Source organism: Callithrix jacchus, chromosome 9 (assembly GCF_049354715.1).
Source record: "Callithrix jacchus isolate 240 chromosome 9, calJac240_pri, whole genome shotgun sequence".
Taxonomy (NCBI): domain Eukaryota; kingdom Metazoa; phylum Chordata; class Mammalia; order Primates; family Cebidae; genus Callithrix; species Callithrix jacchus.
In genome coordinates, this window is record NC_133510.1 from 110422126 (window position 1) to 110447095 (window position 24970).

At 43.5% G+C, this 24970-nt stretch overlaps 1 protein-coding gene across 5 annotated transcripts in view; it reads left to right on the top strand.

Moving 5' to 3' along the window:
* ABTB3 (ankyrin repeat and BTB domain containing 3) overlaps window positions 1–24970 on the top strand; it is a 349042-nt gene that overhangs the window by 206277 nt on the left and 117795 nt on the right. For all 5 annotated transcript variants that reach the window (XM_002752947.5, XM_017976347.4, XM_035257465.3 and 2 more), the window contains exon 2: window positions 1233–1382. In XM_002752947.5, the coding sequence (XP_002752993.2) occupies window positions 1233–1382 (150 nt within the window). The remainder of the gene's footprint in view (window positions 1–1232; window positions 1383–24970) is intronic.

Below are 24970 nucleotides of genomic sequence, written 5' to 3' on the forward strand. Positions count from 1 at the left end.
CCACCTTCAGATCTCCAGCTTTGCAGACAGGGCATGTTTTTCTTTTTTCTTTTTTTTAATGACAGAGTCTTGCTCTGTCGCCCAGGCCGGAGTACAGTGGCATGATCTCGGCTCATCACAACCTCTGCCTCTCGAGTAGCTGGGATTACAGGCACATGCCACCCACACCCAGATAATTTTAATATATTTAGTAGAGATGGGATTTCACTATGTTGGACAGGCAGGTCTCAAACTCCTGACCGCAGGTGATCTGCCCTCCTTGGCCTCCCAAATTGCCGGGATAATAGGCATGGACCACCATGCCAGGCCTAGGGCATGTTTTTCTTATGACCAAGTCAGAGGCGCAAGAGAGTGGGTTCAATTTTACAAGCACTGTTCAGGCTTTTGACTCCATTGTGTTTGTTAACATAGCTTTGACTGAAGTAAATCAAGCAGTCATGCCCAAACTCAAGAAGAAAGGAAATTCACTCGACCTAGGGAGGCTGGGGTAGCAAAGGAAAGAGTGAATATTTTGGAATCATCTACCCAAGTGAGTTCTCAGCTTCTTACTGAATGTTTATGGAATGGAAAGGAAGGGAAGAGAATAATTGGATTCTAGGGATTTCCCATGGGTATTCACCACACAAGTTACAAAAGCCCATGGGGACTCTTCTGCCTCCTGACATGTGGCTCTACAAAGAAAGCAGAGCCTTGTCAAGCAGACAACAGCCCAGCCATCCTTGTCAAACAGACAACAGCCCGGCCATCCTTGTCAAACAGACAACAGCCCGGCCATCCAGAGCTGGATTTGTTGAGCAAACAAAGGGAGCCCTCAGAAGCAATTTTCAGCAGAGACTGTTCCCCCCAGGCACTGAGGGACCACAGCTACCTTTGTCGGGAGAACAAGGGAAGTGACCACCAGAGTCATAAGAAGTTGCAACTAGGAGTGGATAGCAACCCTTCCAGGCCCAAGGAGAGGATTCTGCTTTGTGTCCTTTGGAACTGAATGTGTCTAGATGAATGCCCACATGCTTGTTAAAATCTGTAGTCAGGACTTTGAGGAGACCTTTGCAAATAGCTGGACATCCATTTCTAAAAGGAATCCAGAGTGTTGGTTCCTACATTAGCTTTCTTTGCAGTACCAGCTCTGGCGTGGTTTGAGATTGTGCGAGATGTTGCATTCCTCCCTTGGTTAACTGAAAAATAACAACCTGTTTTTTTCCTTTTATTCTCTCTCTCCCTTCCAACTGCAGGGGTGCTGTGCCTGCCAGACAGCCTGAATCTTCACAGAGACCCACAGCGGTCAAACAAGCCAGGGGAACTGCCCATGTTCAGCCAGTCGGAGCTGAGGACCATCGAGCAGTCCTTGCTGGCCACGCGCGTGGGCAGCATTGCCGAACTGAGTAAGTAGATGTTGGTTCTCCAGCTCTTGTGCCTCAGGACATATCCTGTCTGTGCCCAAAATGACACACTGTCCTCAGGCCAACCTCTCAGGGCACTACTTTGTAATCAGTGGGGTGACACCTTTTATTGAGTGCCTGCTGTATACACTAAACCGTGCCAGTGGCATGGGGAAGATGAGAGCTCTGAAGCTGGTACATTTCTTGGTTCTGCCACAAACATTAAGTCAGGTTCCTAAGCTTTTCTGAGTCTCAGCTTCCTTTTCTATAAAATAGAGAAAATACCAATGCCTAACCAGAGTGCAGCTGCGGTGATTCCATGAGCTCACCTCCATAACCGTGTTGACCTCAGTAACAAACAGAAAGAGATTCTCTAAAAGAAAATCATGTTTATCTGGGAATAGGCTTTGTAATGCAATTTGCATGCCAGAGTATATTCTCAGAAAGAAATACTACGTGTGTATTCAGGGAGCTCAAGGAGGACAATGGTTTTTAAAGGAAAAATGAGGAGGAGGATTATAAAATTGTTTCTAAGATAATTATCCTTGGCTACAAGGATCAATGAATAACAAGGGTGGCACCAGTCCAAGGTTGGACTGGCAGTTGCTGGTCACATGTCTTCATATAAGGGGTGTGTGTGTGTGTGTGTGTGTGTGTGTGTGTGTGTGTAAGGTTACCGTGGCCTTTGTACAAGGCTGTGATTTTTGCGGAGGTTTTCTGTGATAGTTCTTGTTATCAGGCATTTGTATATGAGAATCTTCCCTTGATGGCCTTCCCTGGCTCTCTTTGTCAGGGTTTTCAACAAATGATTCCATTTTGATTCTGACAGCTTTCATAAAAGGGTTTGCCAAGGTGCCTGGCACACGGTAAATATTCTATAAATGTCTGGCCACTGTTGAGTTCCACAGTGAGATCCACTTAAAGCATATGTCAGATCACATCTCTCCTCTGTTCAGAGTCCTCCACTGGCTCTGGTTCAGTGGTTCCTTATCTGACCCACAGGAAAAGCCTAAGTCCCCAGTTGCTCCCACCCTATCCCCTACACTCCCCATCCCGACATCTTCCTCCACCCTCTTTCTGGCTCCTGCTTGACACAGCCAGCATACTGTAGGACCTTTGCACTTACTCTTCCCTCTGCCTGAACTGCTCTTCCTCCAGGTATCCCTCTGACTCACTCCCTCACTGCCTTCACATTTTGCTCAAATGTTACCTTCTCAGTGAAGCTTTCCATGACCATTCTATTTAAAGTCATAATACTCTGAGGATCCTTGTCTTAGTCAACTTGCGCCACTATAATGAAATGCCACAGACAGCGTGGCTTAAAACACAGACATTATTCCTTATGGTTCTGGGGACTTGGAAGTCCAAGATCAAGGCACCAGACAATTCAGTTCCTGGTGAGGTTTCTCTTCCTGGCTTGCAGATGGGTCCCTTCTCCCTGTGTTCTCACAGGGTGGGGGGTGGGGGAAGGTATTCCTCTTCTTGTAAGTCCCCTTACCCCATCATGAGGACCCACCCTCATGGACTCTTCTCACCCTAATCATTTGCCAAAGGCCCTATCTCCAAACACTATCACATTGGGGCTCAGGGCTTCAACATATGGATTTGGGGGGGACATAGACATTCGGACTATGGCAACTCTTCTCCCTTCGTTGCTTTACTTTTGTCCCCAGAAGTTGCCGTCCTAAGATATACTCTATTTTTGCTTTGTTTTTAATAATAGGTTTATTGAGATATAATTTGTATACAATTTACCTTTGCAAAGCATATAACTCAGCAGTTTTTAGCATATTTACCAGGGTGTGCGACTATCATCTTAATCAATTTTAGAACATTTTTATTACCACAACAAGAAACCCAGTACCTATCAGCACCTACTCCCTTCCCCTCCCACCCACAGTCTACATTTTATTTTTTTAATTGTCTCTCTCTCTCCCTGCTATGTAGAATATAGTAGAAATATTTTATTTGCTCACTGATGTAACCCCAGTACCGGATATACTGCTTGGCACATAGTAGGCCCTCAGGAAATATCAAGGAAGGAAGACAAAGAGAGATGGGTTAGGGGAAGGGGCAAAGGAGAGAAGGAAGGCAGGCAGGCAGGGAGGGAGGGAGGGAGGGAGGGAAGAAGGAAGGGAGGAAGGGAGGAGGGGAGGGAGGAAGGGAGGGAGGGAGGGAGGAATGGAGGGAGGAATGGAGGGAGGGAAGGAAAGAAGGAGGGAGGGAAAAGTGGCAGAAAGATGCAAAGAAGGAAGGGATAATTAAGGTTGGGGTGTCCCAAGTTTAAGTAATAATTTATCATGCTTATATAATTCAGGGCTTTGCTCTCTGAGTCTGACCAACCAGAGGAAAATAATCCTGTATTTACTTATGACAATTTAGCTGAATATTAGTTCAACTATTACTAACAAATTAGCTGAATATTAGTTACTGATGGAATTGAAGCACTGATTACAGAAATGCTAGATTATGTTAAAGTGGGAGTTGGTATTGAAATTCCAGTAAATCCTGACCTATGAAAGGATTTAAGACCCAAAATGCAACTGGCACTTCTTCCTGGAGGAATTCCCTGGACACCCAGGTAGGCACCCTCCATTAAGTGCTGCATCTCTGGAAAGGGAGTCAGTAGCTGATCCAAGCCATAGGGGAGCCTTAGGGTCACTAGAGAGCTACTTTCCTGGCATCTGAATTTGGAAGTTGTGCTTCCATTCCCTTCAAACCTCTGAAGTCACAAAATGCCTCCTGTCACAGGGCCTCCTAGCCACTGGTCTGTCCTGTGATTCTTCTGAAACATTTGGGTGCCACAACCCCTTTGGCAATCTGGTGAAACCTGTGGACCCTGCCTCAGAATAATATTTTTAAATGCATACTGTGCAAAGGATTACAAAGGAAACTGATGACATTAAAATTCAATTATCGAAATATTTTTAATCTCAATTGTGCTATAGTAGTTCTTTGTTTTTTCTTAGCACATGATATAACAAGATCTAGCAGCAGGTGAGATGACCCCATGATTTGGGGGTAGTATGCGTGAATGCTATTTTGAGGTATCTGCAACAAGTGGAATGGGGTAGGGAAATACCTGCATTTTAATACGCACTCAGGGCATTCACAGGCAGAAGGTCCAGGCGGCGCTCTTGGAGAGACATTGGTCTAAGAAGAACTGCCATACATTTGGGACTTCACTATTTTCCAGGGCAGGCTCATGACCCTAGAAATCTAGGATCTGGCTACCGAGTTGGGTCATAGCTTTGTGGGATAACCCCAGAAGAGGCCCTCACACCATGTGGCCCACACGCAGTGTCCCTAGGGTCTCAAGCTTTGTCCTGGGATATCTCAAAGTCCCCTCCTGGCCTCCAGCACCTGGACTGGGGCCCTGCGTAATTCTGGCTCTCTCTCTCCGAAGAAAGGATTTGCTAAACAAATCTGCTCTTCACCTAAGAGGCAGCCTGCAGGAGCTGCTTGCCACATAAATTGTTTTTAAGGACAATTTCTTCTGTAAATTAATGCTGTCCTCATCCATGTTGACTTTTGCATATGAATTGTTGGCACACAAATGGGTGTTGCTAATTGCGAACGGGTTTTGTACATTCATTAAGCCAGCCCCATAGAATGTGTGCACAGAGAAGCACTTTGATAAGTCACGTCCGAGGCTGAAAGGAATAAAATTGCCTTTTTTTCTGATCTGACTGTAATTTATACTGGCTTGCTCTGTGGTCTGAATCAATACAGGCTTGCTCTCTGTGTACATAGAGATGTTCTTCATATTCAAAGGTTGCTCTGCCAATGTGGACGGTAGAAACCACTGTTTTTCCGGCGAAGGTGAGATGGAGAGTTTGTCCTCAGTCATCCCTGCTCTCGTTCAAACAGGGACAAGTCTGGCCAGGGTCAAGAGTGGAGCTCTATTTTAATAGCTGATAGCAATCATAATGGCAGCAGCTGATGTTCCCTAGTTCCCTGGCTGAACTAGGGAACGATGATGAGTGTTTTCAGGAATTACTTCGAATATGTTGTTATTGTCCTCATTCGATGATACGGGAATGGAAGCAAAAAGAGGTTAAACAATTTGTCCAAGATCAGCCACACCTGTGAATCAAATGGCTCTAAATTGAATCCAGGCTTCTCAAGGCAAAGCTTTTATACCCAACCACTAAACTACACTCACTGCAGGGATGTCCAGCAGATGTTTCCACTCAGACCTGAGATTCCCCACCTCAGCACCATCAGGGTGTTGGTTGGGTCTGCGTTCCCTCCAAATTGCTCTGAGGATTTGCGATTTGCTCTGTAGGGTGCATGGTGGATACTGTCCTGAAAACTAACCTGGAGATGTGAACATTCACAAAGGTCACCTACCAATACCTTACCGAGTACAGTGGACACTGCGTAATGACATTTCAGTCATTCAAACTACATACATGATGGTGGCTCCATAAGATCATAATACTGGCCAGGTGCAGTGGCTCACGCCTGGAATCCCAGCACTTTGAAAGGCTGAGGCGAGAGGATTGCTTGAGCCCAGGAGTTTGAGACCAGCCTGGGCAACATAGTAAAACTTTGGGTCTACAAAAAATAAAACAAAATTACCAAGGTGTGGTGGCATGCTGCTGTAGTCCCAGCTACTTGGAAAGCTGAGGTGGGAGGATCACTTGCCCCTGGACGTTAAGGCTGCAGTGAGTCATGATGACATCACTGCACTCCAGCCTGGGTGACAGCAACATCCAATCTAAAAAAAAAAAGACCAAATTACTATATTTTTTACTGTATCTTTTTCATGTTTAGGTATGTTTAGATATACAAGTACTTCCCACTGTGTTATGACTGCTCACAGTATCCGAACAGGCACAAACTGTACAGGTTTATAGCCTAGGTGCGATAGGCGGCACCCTGCAGCCTGGGGTTGCTGTTCCCCTAGGAGGCTGTTCCCCTAGGTTTGTGTAAGTGCAGTCTATGATGCTGATCCAACCACGAAATTGTCTAAGAACATATTTCTCAGAGCCCATCCCTGTTGTAAAGCAATGCTCTGCTGTATCTAGTTAGGTGACCACCTCCGCAGACTGGGACTCCTCCTGGTAACCCTTGCCTGTTTCCTCGGGGCTTCATCTTAAAATCTAGAACTGTCTTGATCACCTGGAATGTCCAAAGACCTTATCTTTGTCCAGCCTGTTATGGCCTGAGGTAGAAACATATCCACTATTTCTGAAACACCTACTGTGTACCTGCTGCTTTGAATCCATTTCAACTATTATTATTCCCATTTCACAGATAAGCAAACTGAGACTTAGGAAGGATCCATGTCTTGCCCAAGGCCACTCAGCTAGTAAGTGGCAGTCATAATGAAAACCACTTCTTCTTTTTCCCTCTGCTTTGCTGTGTGCAAATCAGCTTTGTATTGTGGGCACCTAACACCTCAGCCACAGCTCAGGAAATTTTCCTTGAATGTCAAATGAAGAAATGAATGACCTAAAGTGAACTTGTCTGAGAAATAACAGCTGAAGAAAATGCTGCAAGTGAGTGGGACTCTTAATGAAACCTAGTCACATATTAAATTTTCTATTGAGCTGAATTTTAAACTCAGGGACATAGAGCTGAACCTATGCAGGTTCTAAAATATTTGACTGGTGAGCTGAATCAAGAGACCCACGAAGATTGCCAAACTGACACCGGCTAGCAGTTCTTTGATCCTGGGCCCCAGGAGATTTGCAAGGCGATGGACTTTCCAGTTGACTGAGCGTCTGCTGGGCAGCCCAGGCCTTCTCCCCTGAACCAGTGAATAGGGCAGGGGGAAGCAGGTCCACCCAACTCCCACAGGGCTGTGGGGAAGCAGAGGCCCTGGCTTCTCTCCCTTTAGGACCAATTTGCTTTTGGTCCCATCCAAGTCCATATTTGTGTCCTCTGAGACCTTGACCTAGCTCTTCTGGCTGTCACCGCAGCCTTGCCCCCAAGCTCCCAGTTAAACCCCCAGCTGACAGTCGTTAATTGTACTGTTTGCTTTCTGTTGTTTAAAGAAAAAAAATGAGGACTTCTTTGTAAAATGTCTCTTTCTGTTGTCTTTTCACACCAGAGTGTGAACTTGCTGTCCCCAGGCAATTAGGCAATCAAAACAGGGCCATTAATTTACAACTGCAGAAAAAGGTTTTCCGGGTTGTCCTCAGTGTCACCAGAAGAAAAAGTAAACCCACAAAAATAGCACTTTTTGCTTGGACAAAGTTGCCTTTCTTTCTGTTTGAAATGTAAGTGGGCTATTGTCTGAGCATCCCCTGCCTCCAGCCCCTAGGGTATACCTGTCACCTTCTCATGGCCAAGTGGCCACTGGCCTCCTGATATTTCTTGAATATTCCACTCATGCCACCACCATGAGGCCTTTGCACCTGCTCCTCCTCGTGCCTGGAATGTTCTTCCCCTAATATTCTCAAAGCTCTCTCACTTCATTCAAGCCTCTTCTAAAATGTCACCTCCTCAGAGATACCCTCCATGACTGCCCCACCCACCTATCCCTCCTTGTATCACTCCCTATTCCCTCTTCTGCTATAATTTTCTTCTTGCACTTATTACCAACTGACATGCTATATATTTGTTTCTTTTCTGTCTCCCCCACCAAGACCATAAATCCCATAAGAGTTGAGATATTTTTTTTTTTGAGATGCAGTCTCGCTGTGTCTCCCAGGCTGGAGTGCAGTGGCGTGATCTTGGCTCACTGCAACCTCTGCCTCCTGGGTTCAAGCAATTCTTGTGGCTCAGCCTCCTGAGTAGCTGGGATTACAGGCATGTGCCACCATGCCCAGATAATTTTGGTATTTTCAGTAGAGAAGAGGTTTCACCATGTTGGGTAAGCTGATCTCGAACTCCTGAACTCAAGTGATCTGCCCGTTTTGACCTCCTAAATTGCTGGAATTACAGTGTGAGCCAACATGTCTGGCTGAGAATTTTTTTTTTAACATCACTGTATCCCTAATACCTAAAACAGTGTTTGGCGCACTATAGGACACATATTTGCTGAATGAATGAATGAATGAATGGCAAGCTTCCAGCTGAATCCAGAGGGCAGCCTTCTCTTTTTGCGTCTCTGTTCCTTCATCTCTCCTTCTCCATGAAAATAAATCTCTCATTACTCTGTACCTAATGACCTGGATTATATGTGGTCTGTTTTCTTTTCTTGTTTCTTTCTTTTTTTCTCAAGGAGAGTGGTTTCAGTCCAACAAATTCAACAGCAGTTTATGATACTGTGGAGTGACTTGGTTTCCTCATCTGTGCTGTGTGACTTAGGGCAAGTTACTTGATCACTCTGATTTCCAGTTTTATCATCTGTGAGAAAAGGGTAACAATCCTCTCCCAGGACTGTGGGAGGTTTGGGAAATGTACTAGAGCAAGTGGTAGCTGACCATGGATGGAAGGAAGAGTAGGGAAGGCAGTGAAGGTGCCGTATCAGCATGGGTTTGGACAGAAGGAGCCCACCGTTGGAATGTGTGACTCTTTGTCCCAGGGTGGTCACATCTGGCATGCAGGAACAATGGTTTCCTGGGGGCTCCACAGATGAGGCTGAGTCAGGCAAGTTAGAGTAGCATTTCCCCAAGGGTGGCACTGGAAATGATAGTAGGTGATGCACAGAACACCTTTTAATTTTAATTGCAATATATTTTTATGAGAACCAGGACGATATTAGTTTTCCATTTTTGGCACTGATATGAAATTTCCTCTTAAAATGAATTTATATGTGTGAAAGAATTAGCCAATTTAAAGAAAAATACTAAGTAAATAAACTGCATCAGCAGCACACAGATATGAGAGACATCGTGATGGTGATTCCAAAATGGCTGATATTTGGGAAATGTGGTTATTAGTGGATCGAGTCTCAGGTAGGCTTCTAAAATCAAACTACCAACTACCCAAACCCAGTTCAGTTAGTGACAGTTGGATTTGTTGTTTTGGTTGATCTGAACTCAGATCATGTAGGATTTTAATCACTGAAAAAATGAATGCTTAATAGCGGCTACACCATTAGGATGTCCTGATCCAATATGCCAACTCCATCTCCCATGGCCAGCCCTCCTCAGAGACATCCTTGAGACCTCTGATCTTTGGACTAGGCTGCTGCTATTGCTTCTGCTACTGCTGATGGTGATGATGGTGGCAGTGATGGTGACGGTGATGGAGATGATGATAGAGATGGTGACGGTCCTGATGATGGTGGTCAAGATGATGGTGATGATGATGATGGTGGTGATGGAGATGATTATGGTGAGAGTGACAATGATGGAGATGATGGTGGTAATGGTGATGATGATGGAGATGATTTTGGTGCTAATGGTGATACCTGAGATGATGATGGTAGTGATGGTGATGATGATGATGGAGATGATGGTGATAGCCATGTAATGGAGATGATGATGGTGGTGATGGTGATGACGAAGAAGATGGTGGCGATGATGATGGTGGTGGCTGAGGTGATGATGGTGATGTCTGAGATGATGATGGTAGTGATGGTGATGACGATGATGGAGATGATAGTGATAGCGATGTAATGGAGATGATGATGGTGGTGATGGTGATGACAAAGAAGATGGTGGCGATGATGATGGTGATGGCTGAGGTGATGATGATGATGTCTGAGATGATGATGGTAGTGATGGTGATGACGATGATGGAGATGATAGTGATAGCCATGTAATGGAGATGATGATGGTGGTGATGGTGATGACGAAGAAGATGGTGGCGATGATGATGGTGATGGCTGAGGTGATGATGGTGATGTCTGAGATGATGATGGTGGTGATGGTGATGACGGTGATGGAGATGATAGTGATAGCCATGTAATGGAGATGATGATGGTGGTGATGGTGATGACAAAGAAGATGGTGGCGATGATGATGGTGATGGCTGAGGTGATGATGGTGATGTCTGAGATGATGATGGTGGTGATGGTGATGACGGTGATGGAGATGATAGTGATAGCCATGTAATGGAGATGATGATGGTGGTGATGGTGATGACAAAGAAGATGGTGGCGATGATGATGGTGATGGCTGAGGTGATGATGGTGATGTCTGAGATGATGGTAGTGATGGTGATGACGATGATGGAGATGATAGTGATAGCCATGTAATGGAGATGATGATGGTGGTGATGGTGATGATGATGGAGAAGATGGTGGCGATGATGATGGTGATGGCTGAGGTGATGATGGTGATGTCTGAGATGATGGTAGTGATGGTGATGATGATGATGGAGATGATAGTGATAGCCATGTAATGGAGATGATGATGGTGGTGATGGTGATGATGACGAAGAAGATGGTGGCAATGATGATGGTGATGGCTGAGGTGATGATGGTGATGTCTGAGATGATGATGGTGGTGATGGTGATGACGATGATGGAGATGATAGTGATAGCGATGTAATGGAGATGATGATGGTGGTGATGGTGATGATGACGGAGAAGATGGTGGTGATGGTGATGTCTAAGATGATGATGTTGGTGATGGTGATATTGATGATGGTGATGGCAATAATGATGGGGATGATGATGGTGATGGTGATGATGTGACAGTGATGGTGATGATGACAGAGATGATAATCATGATGATTAAATGATGGTAATGATGATGCTGATGGGGGTGGTGATGAAGATAAAGATGATGATGGTAGTGATACAAAGAATAATAGTACTGAATTCTTATTAAATACAATATACCAGACTCTGTTCCAAGTGCTTTAAATGCTTTATATGCATTTTTTTCATTTAACACTATGAGGTAGGTACTATTATTGTCCCCATTTTGCAGATGAAACCAAGTTTAGGTACTTTATGTGTATTACTTGCTTAATCCACACAACAAATTCATTAGGTCATAATCATTCTCACTTACAGAGACATTAAATAACTCACCTAAGGTCACTCAGCTCACTAGTAGCAGGTTGGAGGCGCTCACTCTGAGTCTCAAGAGCATGTTCCTAACCACATGCCACACTGCCTCCCCTTCCCAGAATAGGATGATGAATGAGGCATGGTGTCTGCTTTTGAGACTCAGTAGGGAAAGCAAATGTGTGGATAATTAACTGTGAAATGCAACATAATTAAACACATAATGTGTTGGACTTTATAAGCAGGCTTTGCAGGTACATAGGGAAAAGGAGGACTTGATTCTGACCAGGGATATCCTGGAGGGACTCAAGGAAGAAGTAGCATTTGGTCATAGCCTTGAAGGTCTTTGGTCTTCAATTATTGGAAGAATGCAGGAAAGGGCAATCAAAGGTAGGAAAACAAGAACAGAGGAAGGGAGCCTGGAAATGCAGGGCAAGCTGAATGATGCTCTGAGGAGATGGTGAGAGGGTTAGCTCAACTAAGGCAAAAGGCACCTGACCATGAGGCTTCCCAGTGCCCTGGGGAAGTGAATGAGTGGTGTCAGGGCTCAAAATGACTCTCTTCTCTTCTCCACTTCCTTTTGAATCTTTCTGTTTTGAGCTTTTTAATGGAAGTTTTTGAGAGAGACAGATGGAAAGATAAGTGTCTTCCATCCTCACCTTAGATGGATGGTGCAAGAAAGTAACTACCACCTCAGTAGGCTTATTATTATTCCTGTAATACAAGCAGGACACACGTAATTCAAAGTTCGGAAACTACAGAAACATTGCCACTGATAATCCCAGTAGGGAGAAAAGTCCTTGGTCAACACTTTGGGGGGTTTTCCCCACTGGCATTTACTTAGTACATGGTTTTTAATAACATAATCCTGATTATACTGTGTGCAATTTTGAATTTTGCTCTTTTCTACTTAACATTTTAACATGAAGACATTTTTGGTATTGCAATTCTATGTAAACATTTTAATGGCTGCATAAGTTTATTATTTTATCATGTGGATGTACTAGAGTTTATTTAATCATGTTTTTCATTTTTAAACACTTGTCAAATTTTGGATCCCATGGGTAAGGTTTGGGTGCAAATCCTTGTTCATGAAGATTTTGCTGCATTTTGAATTCAAACATTGGGACAGATTCCCAGAAATGGAATTACTGAGTCAGGAGTTATGAGAAGTTGTTAATACCTTTGCTACATAATGCTAAATTGCTTCAAGATGGACTGAGAGCTTGCCAAGGCTTCAGTAGGCTGCCTTTGAAAGAGGGACTCAGATCACTGTGGATTGAAGAGCACAGACCTTAGAGTCAGACAGATCTGGGTTGGAATCTTGTCTGCCTCTTATTAACCCTGTAACCTTGGGCCTGTTTCCTATCTGTAAAACACTGTTCCTTGACTCTGGCACTGTTGTCCTTTTGGACTAAATTATTTCTCATGAGAACTTGCCCTGTGCATTGTAGCATGTTTAGCAGTATCTCTAACCTCTAGATGCCAGTAGCAGCTCCCTGGTTGTGACAATCAAACTGTCTCCAGACATTGCCAAATGTTCCTTGGGAGGCAAAAGCAGCCCAGTTGAGGATTACTACTGCAAAATTGAAATAATATTGATGCATACCTTATAGAGCACTGTTAGGATTAAAAACAACATATAGTAAGTACTTTATGCAGTGCCTGACACAGCTGTTACTATTGTTATTAGTAATAATGGTAATAATGGTTTCTCTCTGCTGTATGCCACAGAGAGGACTCTGGAGAGGACAGACTGGACTAGCTCAAAGGCCAATCCCAACTCTAGGAGCCTCTGATTCTTTGATTATTTGGCCAATCATCTAGCACTTTCTTTGTTCCTCTCAATCCAGTGATCAGAGAGTGGCCTGCTATTTAGAAATGGAACACCTGCAATGCTAGTTACAGGAAAGCCCCTCAGCCCTCATAGGACCCAAGCCTAACATAGGGACCTGCCTAGAGTCCAGGAAACTGCATTATTCCAGAGAGGGGATTCACTCTTGGATAGTCCCGCCCTGCTCCCCACTCCTGCAGAACCAAGCTGCTGCAGCATGGCACCAATTTAAGAGTAATCATTAATAGACTACATCCTGCCAGGACCCAGTAGCTCCCATATCTCCACATCCTTGGAACTCAGCTAACATCTCCCACATCTCCCAACTGCTACACCTGCTACACCCGCTACACCCAGCAGTGCAGCCACATCCTCAGCACCTAAGGCCACCAGTGCCCTACACCATGGGAAACTTGCAAGACTTGTGGTCCTGCACATCAGGGAGACTGCCTCCAGAACATAGGAAGCCAAAGCACCCACTTCCCAGAACTGAGAGCTTCCTGCCCAGGGCTACCACCAATAGCAAACTTGCATCCTTCAGTGGTCCTACATATCACTCAGGAACCTAAAGACAAGGCCACCAGCATCAGTACCCACACACACCACCCAAGAGCCTGAGGATTAGCTCACCCAGGGCCTGCCATCACCAGCACCCATGTGTGCCATGTGGGGGCCCCAGGACAGGCCCAACCAGGGCCCACTGCCACTGCTCTTCAGTGAACCTGCCCTCTCCAGGGGTGGGACCACCATATACCTTTGTGCACCATGCAGGAACCCAAGGACTGGCCCACCCAGCATCTTTGTCCCCAGCAAAGCCATACTACATCCATCACAAACAACTACAGTCTAAGCTAGTGAGGAACATGCAGACACTGCTGATGCTGGCTACAGCAGAAGAAATATAGAGGCTACACTGCTGCATCCACCCAGAATCAAAGCCAAATAACCCTATCTAGCTAACACTATAGACAGAGCTACAGCAAAAAGTCTTTCCTTGAAAAAGCTACTCCATAAAATTAGAAAAAGCAACTGCATAGAAAACCTATTGAATAAAATAATAGCTGAAAACTTCAAAAATCCTGTGAGTGATATAAGTGACATTCAGATAAGGTAGCTCAAAGATCTCCAAATAGATTAAACCCAAAAAGGTTCCTCTGGGGCACATTATAGTCAAACTGTCAAACATCAAAGACAGAGAAAAAATTTTAAACAGCAAGAGAAAAGCATCAAGTTACATATAAGGGAATTCCCATCAAAGTAGAAACAGATTTCTCAGCAGAAACTTTACAGGCCAGGAGAGAATGGGATGATATATTCAAAGTGCTGAGAGGAAAAAAAACTCCCACCAGCCAAGACGACTATATCCAGCAACATTATCTTTCAGAAATGAAGGAGAAATAGTCTTTCCAGGACAGCCAAAACTGAGAGAATTTGCCACCTCTATGCCTGCCCTACAAAACTGTGCAAGGGAGCCTTCCATCTGTAAGTAAAAGGACACACCCTCATGAAAACACATGAATGTATAAAACTCGCTGATAGAGCAAAATACACATATGAGAAACAGAAAAGAATCAAACATTATCACTACAGAAAAACACCAACATGCAAAGGTAAACAATAAGAGAGGAAGAAACATATACAACATAAAATATACAATATACAGAACAATCTGAAAACAATTAACGAAATGACAGGAGTAAGTTTTCACCTGTCAATAACAACCTTGAATGTAAATAGTTTATATTCCCCAATTAAAAGGTATAGACTGGCTGAAAGAATAAAAAAGCAAGACATAGCTACGTGCTGCTCACAGGAAAGTCTCTTCACCTGTAGAGACATACATAGACTGAAAGTGAAGGGATGGAAAAAGTTGTTCTACACAAACAGAAACCAAAAACATACAAGAGTAGCTATATTTATTTCAGACAAAAATAGACTTTAAGTAAAAAAAAAAAAAAGAGACAAAGGTCATTATATAATGATAAAGGTATCCCTTCAGCAAGATAACAGTTTTAAATATATATGTACCCAACATCAGAGCACCAGGTATATAAAGCAAACATTATTAGAGCTAAAGGGAGAGGTTTGCTGCAATACAATAATAGTAGGGGACATCAGCACCCCACTTTCAGCAATGGACAGATCATCCAGACAGAAAATGAACAAAGAAACACCAGAGTTAAACTGCACTTTAAGCCAAATGGATTTAACAGACATTATACAACATTTTACTCAATAGCTGTAGAATATACATTTTTCTCAACAACATGGAATATTCCCCAGATTAGACCATATGTTAAGTCACAAAACAATTCTCGACAAATTTTCAAAAACTGAAATCATATCAAGTATCTTTTCAGACCACAAAGGAATAAAACTAGAAATCAATAACAAGAGGAACTTTGGAAATACATGGACATTAAATGACATGCTTCTAAATGACCAATGGGTCAGTGAAGAAATTTAAAAGGAAATTAAAGAGCCACAGTGAAATGCATCTGTAGCTTCAGCTACTCAGGAAGCTGAGGCAGGAGGATCACCAGAGCCAAGGGCTTTGAGGCAAAAGTGTTTTGTGGTCACAACTGTGAATAGCCACTTCATTCCAGCCTGGGCAACATAGCAATACCCTGTCTCTTAAAAAAAAAGATTAGAAAGTTCCTTGACACAAATAAAAATGGAAACACAACATACCAAGATCTATGGTATACAGCAAAAGCAATACTAAGAGAAAGATTTATAGCAATAAACAACTACATCAAAATAAGTAGGAAGATTTTAAATAAACCACCTAACAATGCACCTTAAGGAGCTAAAAAAGCAAGAAGAAAGCACACCCAAAATTAGCGGAAGGAAAGAAATAATAAAGATTAGAGCAGAAATAAATGAAATCGAGACTAAAAGACAATACAAAAGATCAATACAATAAAAAGTGTTTTGAAAAGATAAAAAAAATTAACAAACCTTTAGCTAGACTAAGAAATAAATAGATAAGTTTCAAATAAACAAAATCAGGGACAAAAAAAGGAGGCATTATGACTGATACGACAGAAATACAAAGGAACATTAGAGACTCTTACGCACCAACAGATTGGAAAGCCTAGGGGGGATGGATACATTCCTGGACACTTACAATCTTCAAGATCGGACCCTGAACAAATAGAAAACCTGAACATAACAGTAACAAGTAATGAGATTGACTCAGTAATAAACAGTCTCTTAACAAAGAAAAGCCCAGAGCTGGATGGCTTTACTGCTTCTACCAAACTTTTAAGGAAGTATTACCACAATTTTTCTCAAATTATTCAAAAAAACTTGAAGACAGCAGAATTCTCCCTAACTCATTCTTCAATGCCAATATTATCCCAATACTAAAATCTGACAAAATCACAACAAAGAAGAAAACCAGAGACCAATATCCTCAGTGAACATAAATGCAAAAATCCCATCAAAATACCAGCAAAGCAAATTCAGCAGCACATCAGAAAAATATTACATCATAATCTAGTTGGATTAATCCTAGAAATGCAAGGATGGTTCAGCATATGCAAATCAATAGACAGACACATCACATCAGCAGCATAAAGAACAAAAACCATGTGAGTACTTATTAATATAGGCAGAAAATGCATGCTACAAAATTCAGCATCCCAAACTCTCAAGGAATTAGGCATAGAAGGAACAAACCTCAACACGGTGAAGCCCATATATGACATACCCACAGCTAACATTATGTTTAATGTAGAAAAGCTGAAAGCCTTTGCCATAAGAAGTGGAACAAGTATGCCCACTTTCACCACTCTTATTCAAATTGTACTGGAAGCCCTAACAAGCAGTTAGGCAAGAGAAAGAACTGGCATCCACATGGAAAAACAGGAAGTAAAATGGCCCCTCTTTGCGGGTGACATGATCTTATATTTAGAAAAATCTAAAGACCCCACCAAAAAACTATTAGAACTGAATAACAAATTCAGTCAAGTTGCAGGATACAAAATCAACATACAAAAATCAGTAGTGTTTCTATATGCCAATAACAAACTACTTGAAAAAAAAATCAAGAAAGCAATCCCATTTACGACAGCACCAAAAAAAAAAAAAAAAAAAAAAAACCTAGGCATAAATTTAACCAAAGAGATGAAAGATCTCTACAATAAAAACTATAAAATACTGATGAAAGAATTGAACACAGAAAATGGAAAGACATTCCATGCCTATGGACTGGAATAATTAATATTGGGAAATTACCATTCTACCTAAAGAAATCTACAGTCAATGCAATTCTTATCAAAACACCAGTGACATTCTTCAAAGAAACAGAAAAAAACACCTTAAGGTTTGTATAAAAACACAAAAACCCTAAATAGCCAAACTATTCTAAACAAAAAGAGGAGGCATCATACTACTTGACTTCAAAGTATACTAAGCATTAGTAGCCAAAACAGCATGGTACTGGTATAAGAACAGACACATAGACCAATGGAACAGAATAGAGAACCCAGAAATAAATCCGTATTTCCAGTCAACTGATTTTCAACAAAGGCACCAAGAAGATATATTGGGGAAAGGACACTCCTTTCAGTAAATGGTGCTGGGGAAACTGGATGTCTGTATTCAGAAGAATTAAACCAGATTCCTATCTCTCACCATATACAAAAGTCAACTCAAAATAGATTAAAGACTTTTAAATTCAAGGCCTGAAATGTAAAAATCCTAGAAGAAAATATAGGGGAAACACTTCAAGACATTGGTCTAGGCAGAGATTTTGTAGGTAAGACTTTAAAGGTATAGGCAACAAAACCAAAAATAGGTAAATGAGCCTATATCAAATGAAAAAGCTTCTGTGTATCAAAGGAAACAATTAACAAATTGAAGAGTCAGCCAACGGAGTGGTAGAAAATAGTTGCAAACTGTTCATCTGACAAAGGACTAATATCCAGAATAGACAAGGAACTCAACCACACACACACACGATTCTGATTTTAAAATGTGCAAGGGATCTAAATAGACATTTCTCAAAAGAAAACATACAAATAGCCAACAAGTATATTTTTAAATGCTTAATATCAATAATCATTGAGGAAATGCAAATCAAAACCACACTGAGATATCTCATTCCAGTTAGAATAGCTGTTATCAAAAAGAAAAAATAAATACTGGTGAGGATGTAGAGCGAAGGGAATCCTCACACACTATTAGTGGGAATGTAAATTAGTACAGTCATTATGGGTAACAGTGTGGAGGATCCTCAAAAAACTAAAAATAGCACTACTGTATGACCCAACAATTCCACTACTGGGCATCTATCCAAAGGGAAGAAAATGAGTGTATCCAAGACATGTCTACACCTTCTTGTTTATTGCAGCCCTATCTACAAAACCAAGATACGGGTCAACCTGTGATGAATTCATCAACAGATGAATGGATAAAGAAAATGCGTATATATACACCATGGAATACCATTCAACCATTAAAAATGAAACTCTGTCATTTATGGCGATGTGGATGAAACTGGAGGACAATATATTAAACAAAATAAGTCAGGCACAGAAAGATAAATACTACATGATGTTGTTCATATATGGAATCTTACAAAAATATTAAACCCCTAGAAGTAGAGACTAACACTATAGTTATTAGAAGCCAAGAAGTGTAGGGGGGAGTAGAGGATAGGAGGAGGCTGGTTATGGATACAAAATTACAGCTAGATCAAGAACTATGTTCTATGCCACTGTAGGGTGAACTTAGTTAACAATAACGTATCGTATACATGTCGAAAGCTAGAGAGAGGATTTTGAATGTTCCAAGCACAAAAGCATGATAAATGTTTAGGTGATTGATATGCTAATTACCCTGATTTGATTATCATACATTATATAGATGTATCGAAATATCACTGTGTATTTCATAAATATGTGCAATTCTTACATGTCAACTACAAAGGAAGAAAAAAGAAATAGAATTGCTTCTCAGGTCTTCCTGATGCCAGCCTTCCCCCTTGGCTTTTCCTCCGCCCTCCCTTGCTCCCTCCAGGCTGTCTGCAGCCCAGCCTTCCTCCCGGGGGACAATGAGTGTCGACACGGCTCAGTTACCGGGCAGCACACATCCTTCACACTGCTTCTACCTGGAGGCAGTGGAGGCCAGGTCTACCTCAGATCTGGCCAACCTCAGAGCTTCTCAGACTCTGCCCTTTAAATGCAGATTCACTGGAATTCCAGCTTCTGCAACTTCATTCTGCAGTTTTTCAGAGTCCCCAGGTGGTGTCTGATGTGTTGTCACCACTTCTTCCTGCTGAGCTGTGGCCCAGCTTGGGGCTGCCCACAGCCTATGGCCTTGGCCTCCCATGAACCTGCATGAGCCTATGGCTTGGGCTGCCTTGGAGGACCCTGACCTCCCAGCTAAGGGCAGGACTAGAAAGTCTCCAGGTCTTTCCAAAGCTACTGGCACTGACCCTGCTTCCACAGTCTATGCAGCTCTTCCCCACTCTGCCTACCAAGAATACTACCACCAACAGATGCCAGTGGAAGGTGTGCTGAGCTGGCCTGCCAAAACCCTGGGGATGTGGGAGCAGCTTGGAATCTCCAGAGGCCTCACTGTGTCAGTACTATCCCAAGGGCATGAAGACCCCTGCCTTCACGGGACAGCGTGGTGTGGGGGAGAGCCAGATGGCAGCAGTTTGCAGGCCAGTTCTTGCACCCAGGGGCAGTGTAATTTCAGTCTTATTAGCTCTCTGTGCCTCCAGCTCCTCATTTGTAAGATGCATATGCTATCAGGACCAGCCCCATTGGGTCATGTGGCACTCAATTGGGTGCGTTAGGTATAAAGTTCTGAGAATTATCCTGTACACAGGAAGCACTAGCTGCTGGTTTGCTGCCATTCACCTTAGCCTCCTCTGGTGTCTCCAGAGCTGAGCTGCCTGAGTTCCTTCTTCTTTTCACAGCTTTCAGGGAGCAGCTCTTTCAGTTCTGCCAGGGGCCAGGCAGGAAGTCTGATCAGAGAGACCAGGCTTCTTTTGATTTCAGCATGAGCTTCCTTCCAGGCCTCCCTTGTTGTTCTTCCTGCTTGGTGATTTATTTCTTACAGTCTCCATGGTCACTTATACAGGTTGACCCATCTGCCACCCTGCTCTCCTCCAGACAGACAGTAACAGGGCAGACTCTGAGAACTCCAAGCTGGAAGCTCTGCTCCATCAGCAGAGGTCGACCAAGCTCCTGAGCCTCCACCCCACCAAATGGGCCTGACTCTGGGGTCTGCGATGGCACAGACTTCGGGTGATATTTGGGATTTGAGCCTCAGACTCTCCATCAGAGTTTTTAAGGACCACACCCAAAAGTGGATTCCCAATTTGTGCCTTTTTGGAGGCACTGTGTTGAAGCGACAAACAGCACAAGCCCACACTGCATGTCAAACTCCAGGTTGGAGTGACAACCTGCTACTTGATGAATGACACCTGGGCTGCTTGCCACCTCCCTCAAGTTTCCTGTCTCTGAAATGGATATAATAATACTCACCTCCTGTGGCCCTTATATAAATTAAATCAGAAAATGTGTCTAAATGCCCTGAGACATGGCGGGTGCTCAGCATATTGGGGCTTCTACTGAAGCTGTCTCATCTTCCTCTACTCTAGGTCACTGTCCTCATCAGAAAATTAAAAACATTGTCAGTGTGCCTGATCCCACCCCAGGCCTCTATTTTTGAGTTTTCTTCTAGGTTGCTTCCCAACTTTTACTGATTGGGAGCTCTTATTCTGACCAGTGGTTGGAGCTTCCCGTTACAAGGCTAGAGTGCTCTGAATGCCTGCAGGCAGGCACTCAGTTTAGCTTCCTTTTTTTCCTTCCTCTCAGGGAGTGCAATCTCTAAAAGATGAGAATGGAGAGAAAAAGGAAGCAGTAGCAGCTAAGGATCTCAGTGCACCCCATGAGTAGCCTTGCAGTTCAGAGTCCTAAAAAAGTCAACTCTGGCATGAAGCAGCAAATCAGGTGCTCAAGGTTCAGGGTGCTGGCAGGACTATCCCTTTCTGTCCCACGTACCTAGCATCCTGGTCTCACCACTCAGAAAGGAGGAAGAGCAGGCAGGCCATGAGCCTGGGAGAACTGCTTATTTAATACCAAGTGTGCCAAGCATTTGCACATTTTGCACTTAACCCTCATAACCACCGGAGAGGTGAAGATTATTCCTCACCTGAGAGGTTAAGTGACTCACCTGTGGTTTCACAGGCTAGAGCTGAGATTTGAACCCTTTCCTCTGACCCCTACCCACCTTTCAGCAGTGGTTCCCCATGTTTTCATCTGCAGCTGCCCTTGGGTCTTCCCTGTGATCTGCCTCTAAAAAAGAATGTTATTCCTTGCTGCTTTTAAAAATGTCTTGGATTTTTTTTCAGCTGTGGTAAATGGAGAGAGAAGAGGCAGGCTCAGGGCTGGGTATGGGAAGATGCAGAGAGGTGCAGGGATGTAACCCCCAGTGTTAGTCTATTTGTGCTGTTTTCACTCTGTTAGTCTCATAATACTCCTGACACTGGGGAATTTATAAGGAACAGAAGTGTATATCCTCATAGTTCTGGAGGCTGGGAAGTTCAAGATCAAGATGCCAGCCAGGTCAAGGTCAGGTGGTCTGGCTCTGCCTCCAAGATGGTGGCTTGTTGCCATGTCCTTATATGGCAGGAGGAGGAAGGGCAAGAGAGGAAGAATGTCCCAGCTCTAGAAGAAAGAGAGAGAAAAAAATTACCTTTCCTTGCCTTTTTGTTCTATCTAGGCCTCGGCCACTTGGGTGGTGCCTGCCCTCACTGGGCGAGGACAGGTCCTCCTCACTCAGCCCACTGATTCAAAAGCCAGTCTCTTCTGAAAGCACTCTCACCAGACACATCCAGAAATAATGCATTCCTGGCTAACTAGGTATCCCTTAATTCAGTCAAGTTGACTCCTGAAATTAACCATTATACCCCCTGTTCCTCTCAGCCCAAGGCCCTGATCTGTTGGCCAGGCACTGAGCTCAGCAGATGGTAGTCTAGTTAGGCTGTCCTGATGAGGCCTAAGGACTTAGATAACATAGAGGTTTCCTTTCTTTTGACAACTCCTATTAGAAATAGGGGTTGCTTGGGGATGGGTGCTGTGGCTCACTCCTATAATCCTAGCACGTTTGGAGACTGAGGCAGGAGGATCACTTGAGGCCAGAAGTTCAAGACAAGGCTGGGTAACAAAGCAAGACTCCATCTCTACTATAAATAAATAGCCAGGCTTTGTGGCTTGTGACTAGTTCCAGCTACTTGGGAGGCTTAGGTGGGAAGATTGCTTGAGCCCAGGCTGCAGTGAGCTATGATTGCACTGTTGCACTCCAGCCTGGGTGAGAGAGTGTCTCCTAAAACAAAAAGAAAAAGAGGAGAAGAAAAAGAAATAGTAGATGCTTGAAATCTTGTCTTGAGAAGGACTTAAGGCTGCATCTATAATCAATCAATCAAGAGTTCTGTGAACCTCATTCCTGTAGTCAACTCCCCCTAAAGCTGGTGAGCAGCCCTCTTGTCAGTCATCTTTTTAAGTAGTGGCCCCTCCCTCAAACAGGAAACAGGAAGCCAGGAGGTGAGTCCTAACCCTTCAGTGGAGAAACTCCTGCCCTCACTTTGCCTCACTTACTTGAGTTTGGATGTTAGGTAAATGTGTCACGTTGGAAGGTACAGCAGGATGGTGGAGAAGGGGTGAGATCTACAGGCCTGGTTCCAGCTGGACAATGAGAGGGGATGGGGGAGACACATAGCCCCAATAGGGGCTAGCATAATGTCAGATGCTGTATTAGTCAGTATTCTCCAGAAAAACAGAACCAACAGGATCTCTCTCTCTCTCTCTCTCTCTCTCTGTCTCTCTCTCGGTGAGAGAAAGACTGAGAAAGACATTTATTTTAAGTAATTGGCTCATGTGATTATGGGAGCTGGCAAGTCCAAAATTTTGCAGTGCAGGCCAGCAGGCTGGAGATTCTAGTAAAAGTTGTTGCAGTCTGGAAGCAGAATGCTTTCCTCCTCAGGGAACTTCTGTCTTTTCTCTTAAGGTCTTCAATTAATTGGTTGAGCCCCACCCACAGTATGGAAGATAACCTGCTTTTCTCAAAGTCTATTGGTTTAAATGTTAATCACACCTAAAAAAATACCTTCATAAGGGAACAATAGGCACTAGGGCCTACTTGAGGGTAGAGGATGAGGGGTTGTGATGATTGAAAAACCATCTGTTGGGTACTGTGCTGATTGCCTGGTGGCAAAATAATCTGTACACCAAACCCCTGCGACATGCAGTTTACTCATGTAACAAACCTGCATATGTACCCCTTGAACCTAAAATGAAAATTGGAAAGAAAGAAAAAAACCTTTATAGTAACATCTAGACTAGTGTTTGATCAAACAACTGGGCACCATAGCCTGGCCAAGTTGACACGTAAAATTAACCATCACTAGCTGGGCATAGTGGCTCATACCTGTAATCCCAGCACTTTGGGAGGCTGAGGCAGGTGGATCACCTGAGGTCAGGAGTTTGAGGCTAGCCTGGCCAACATGGCAAAACACCATCTCTACTAAAAATACAAAAATTAACCAGATGTGGTGGCAGGCGCCTGTAGTCCCAGCTACTCGGGAGGCTGAAGCAGGAGAATAGCTTGAACCCAGGAGGCGGAAGTTGCAGTGAGCAGTGATCATGCCACTGCGCTCCAGCCTGGGCGACAGAGCAAGAATCCATTTCAAAAAAAATTTTTTTTTACTTTTATAGTGACTATCTATTTATGTCAAATGCTACTGATCATTCATATGTGATAGTGATGTAATTTTTCCTTTTTAGATAGATATCTTTAAACAAAACAAAAGGAGTCCATTTTAAATTAAGTGAATAATGGTAGAAGTGCTGCTTGGATACAGCTACACTCACGAAGGTGGCATGCAAACCATCCAAGTTCAGGAAACACCCTCTTAGCCAAGAAAATTCCAGGCTTCCAGGATCAGCCAGCCTCCCCACAGGAAAATCCTCCCTGAGCAAGCAACCTGGGAGCATGCAGATTCAGTTTGGTTAAGGAAAAGGCTGGTTTCCTTCTGAGGAAGTAAGAAAAACCAACATGTCCCCAGGGCCTATTGGCATTGAGAATAATACTAACCCTAACCCTATTCCCAGAGGAAATCACATACAAGCTCAGAGGCAACAGAGAGCATAGCCCATTCTCAAGGAGCCCCTGTCCTCCAGGAGCCTGGTTAAGTGCATAGATCCTGGAGCCAGGCTGACTGGGTTCCAATCCGGCCTCTTGCACTAATGGCTATGTAACCTTGAGAAGTTACTGAACCTCTCTGGGCTGCCATTTCCTCATCTGTAAAATGGGCTCATAAAGATATCTACTTTATAGGTCTAAATTAAAGTGCTTACAACTCCACCGGGCATAAATAGAGTGCCATTGTAAGAGTGAGTTGCTATTCTTAGGAAAGACTGACAAGGAAAAAGGCAATTCCAATACAGCACCCTAAGTGCCTTAACAAGGAAAGCACAGTGTGATAATCAAGTCAGGACAGGGGTGGTTCCAGAGGAGGTTTCCTGGAGGAATTAATTTATAAGCAGATACCTGGATGATCAGTAGGAGTTAGCCTGGAGAAGAAGAGGGGGAGAATGTTCTAGACAGGGGGAGAAGCATATTGACAAGGCTCAGGATCAAGAGCGAGCATAGCCCATTCTGGTGACTACAATTAAAGCAGTGTTGACCACAACATAGAGGGTGGGTCACAAGGCGAGGGAGGCAGTATGCAGGAATGGGACACAAAGGGCTTCCTGCGCCTTGTTAGAAACATTTTCAGGGTTTCAGAAAGGCAGGGTTAAAATGACCTTAGCAGCCCTCTGTGCTTAAAACAGCACCCCAGATTCGGCAAGCCCTCCTGTGCCGAATGAATGAATC